A 3,271-nucleotide genomic window follows, 5' to 3' on the forward strand; every position below is an offset into this window, starting at 1 on the left:
TGGCTCACATACTTCCTGGGTAACCACCAGAAAGTTTCAGCATCTCTATTTTTTTTCCTCTCTTGGTTTGAGGGGAAAAAAGGCCTACTCTTTCCTTTTGCTATCTGTGAGGAAGTGAATCAGATTTTTGTATGAGTAGATGCAGAGGGAGCAAACCAGTGTGATATAGCCTGAATATATTCTTTCAACCTTAAAAGCAAAGGCTGCTTCCATCCAAAACCTGCAGAGCACTGCCAATCTAAAGGTGGGCAATGGACGGAGGAGGGAACAGACATCTACAGGGTCATGTACCCCTTTTCCAGCTCCAAACATCTAGAAATCATGATTCATATCCAGAAAAGTAATGAATCGTGGGGTTTTAAACAGCAAGAAATATTTTTTTTGTTAATCTCTTTGTGGTTGAAGCCTTTTGGACATACTTAGATCTTATCTTCCATTCTTTTCCATTCTACCCAAAGACTACAAAGTCGCATCTTGATTTTAAATAACAATTGGGGTTCTCATTATCACTTGACTCCTGGCTTTAGTGCTCTATGAAATACAAGAAACCTCACCCTCTGGCATCTAATATTTGGTGTAGTTTAGTCAATGTAAGATGAAAGACTTGAGTCTTCACGTTTCCCATTGGAGTGATGGATGGGCCAGTTAAGATCTGAATTAGCGTAAGTATGTTATGTATGTTGCATAACTGTGTAACGACTAGACTCTCCTTAGACCTTAATTCTTTACTAAGGTATTTAAGCACAATAGCAATAATAATAAATAGCCCATTATTGTTGTTTATTTTCATATAGATACAGACAGAACTGCCATATAAAAAATGAATTATTTTAGATCTGTGGAGAAAAAGTGGCTCCATGAGAGGTCTATATATCTCTGCAGTGTGAAATATTGACTTAAACTGCAAGGGAAAATAGCCTTTTTATGTGTGTTTACAAGACATGGCAACATTCTGGAGTCATGTGTCCTACACCTGAATTCTCAAAACCCTCAGATGAAGGGAGGGTATTATATTATAGCCATACAGACATGCAAAATCAGCAGTGTGTATAGCAAATGGATAATCACCATATGTCATACTGTCTGTCATTGGGCCTTTCCAAGTATGCACATTTTCTTGTTGCTTACATTAGAGAGCTCAGCCCCCAGCTTGGCTTGCCTTCTGCTTGTCTGTTAACTCCTTCCTGACCCCCAACCTCTTTCTAGAGAGAGCTCAGCCTTTGGCTGTGCCACCCCATCCCACACAGAGCCTCGGCGTTGTCTGTCCTCAGACTGATTCATGGTCACAAAGGGAAGACGGGTGTGCTGTCTTCTTTAGGAAAACCTTAATTTCTAGTTGTGTTACATACCAGGAGAACAAACCCAGAGAATGGGAGTTCATAGAATCAAGAAGGCTGAAAAAGACCTCTAAGAGCATCAAGTCCGAGCATCAAGTCCAACCATCAACCCAACACCACCATGCCCACTGAAACTGCTGTTTTTATGCCAGACAAAACAAGTCTACCCTATGGACTGTGGGCCAGCTCTGCATACTGCCAAAACCCATGCCATCAGATTGCACAGCCACACATCCCTTCTACAGACAAACTAATCTTGGGTAACATGAAACGTGTGCATTCCTAATGTTATGGGGGGTTAATAATGTCTGCCCTCCTTTGCTGTCTGTCACTCTGGAGAGATAAGCACTGGCTGGTGACTGGGATTGAGGTCCAGCAAATGTGAATGTGTGTACGTTCTCTGCCATCTTCCATTTAGTGGATTGCCCTGGCTTTTGAGCAGGTGCATGGTATGAAAGGGCAGGAAAAAGGGTTCTCTTCTGTGCTCCTCCCCACATGCTACAGTCCTGTTATTTCCCAGGTTTAACTCTGGACTGCTCCCTTCTAACACTTTCTGAAGTGTAACATGTAGTCATGCCTTTGCCAGTCTCCACCAACTGTTGAATTTAGGATTGATGTGTCATCCACATTTTTTTTCACTTATCAGAGCCAGCAATGCAGGGAAAACAAAGGCAGTAAAAATAGTGAAAATACTGAATAATTAATAAACATAAATTGCTTAGAATTCTAGGAAGGTGATGAAACAAATGTATGAATTTGTCCAGCCTATGGAGTGGTTTCCAGTTGCTGAGGTTTATGCATAAGAACTGCCAGAGGTTGCTCAAGTGAGAACCCTGAGAAGCCTGGATTCAATTATGGGGCTCCTGGAGGGCATGGTATTGCCACTGCCAGTGTCAGAAGGATCTTGTTCCGTCAGAAGCCAGCCAGTGTGCATTGACTGTGGGAAGTTGTCTGGTACTGTTGACTTGTGTGGGAGTTTCTAAGTAATTTCTCCCCTTGTGTTAACCCGCAGCTTCAGAACCAGAGCGAGCTCCGTGCTCCAACGGCAGAGAAGGCTGCCTTCTTCCTCGATGCTGCCATCGCCTCACGTCGCAGCAGCCAGCGGGACTGTGACGAGGAGGATCACCGCAACTCCCACATGCTCTTCACTCTGCACATCTACCAGTACCGCATGGAGAAGAGCGGCAAAGGCGGAAGTAAGCTGTCCCTTTGCTCCCTTCTGTCTCCTCCATGCCTGCCTGGAAACTGGCTTTAAACAGGCCTTTTAAAAATATCCTTTAGTGGTGAAAATTAGCAGAGTTCTCCATTCAGCATGGGGTTGGGCCATTCATACCAGCAAAATGTCCACCTGCCTAATGAAGATCCACCAAAGGCCAATAAAGGCCATTGGGGATTATCACCATCACTTGTCAATTGAGTTGCTCTTGTAGAGATACTAACAGTTAGTCCTCAGCATTGTGTAGGGTGCTGTATCTAAAAAAAAGTGATTTTCAAATTGGCTTTTAGTATTATCGTTACTGATAGCATTGAGGTCATGGATTCAAATATCATGGCAACAGGAATTCCTCGCCACCCTTATGTTAGCTGTTCCTCTTCAACACCTAAATATCTCATGTTGGCAATGCATAAACTGTACCTTTTCTTGAAGATACATGGTATTTTAGTTGCTGGCCCAACTACATGTGCACAAAGCACTCTCATGGCTCATTGTGAACGCTCTGGGCTTGCTCCCTCTCTTTGCCATTTCACTGACTTGTGTCTTTACTTCCAGCTCCCACTTGTAAATGAGGAAAAGATGCTTCCATGTCTACTTATATGTTTCTATAATTTTCAAAAGTTTCATTTGACTCGCACCATTTATATTTTTTATTATATTTATCTTCTGTTTCAAGTTTCACAAATTGTTTATAATTGGAGATATGCAGAGGGATTTT

At 42.5% G+C, this 3,271-nt stretch overlaps 1 protein-coding gene across 1 annotated transcript in view; it reads left to right on the forward strand.

The window, feature by feature from the left end:
* The window catches only part of LOC104538289 (kinesin-like protein KIF26B), a gene marked incomplete at both ends in the record, with an annotated part of 7,138 nt that extends 4,605 nt beyond the window's left edge, over nucleotides 1–2,533 (forward strand). Inside the window, one exon of the mRNA XM_010181438.1 lies at nucleotides 2,350–2,533. Within this exon, the coding sequence (XP_010179740.1) occupies nucleotides 2,350–2,533 (184 nt within the window). The remainder of the gene's footprint in view (nucleotides 1–2,349) is intronic.
* Nucleotides 2,534–3,271: the final 738 nt, after the last annotated feature.

The sequence above is a fragment of the Mesitornis unicolor genome, unplaced genomic scaffold (assembly GCF_000695765.1).
Source record: "Mesitornis unicolor isolate BGI_N332 unplaced genomic scaffold, ASM69576v1 scaffold18553, whole genome shotgun sequence".
NCBI classification, from domain to species: Eukaryota; Metazoa; Chordata; class Aves; order Mesitornithiformes; family Mesitornithidae; genus Mesitornis; species Mesitornis unicolor.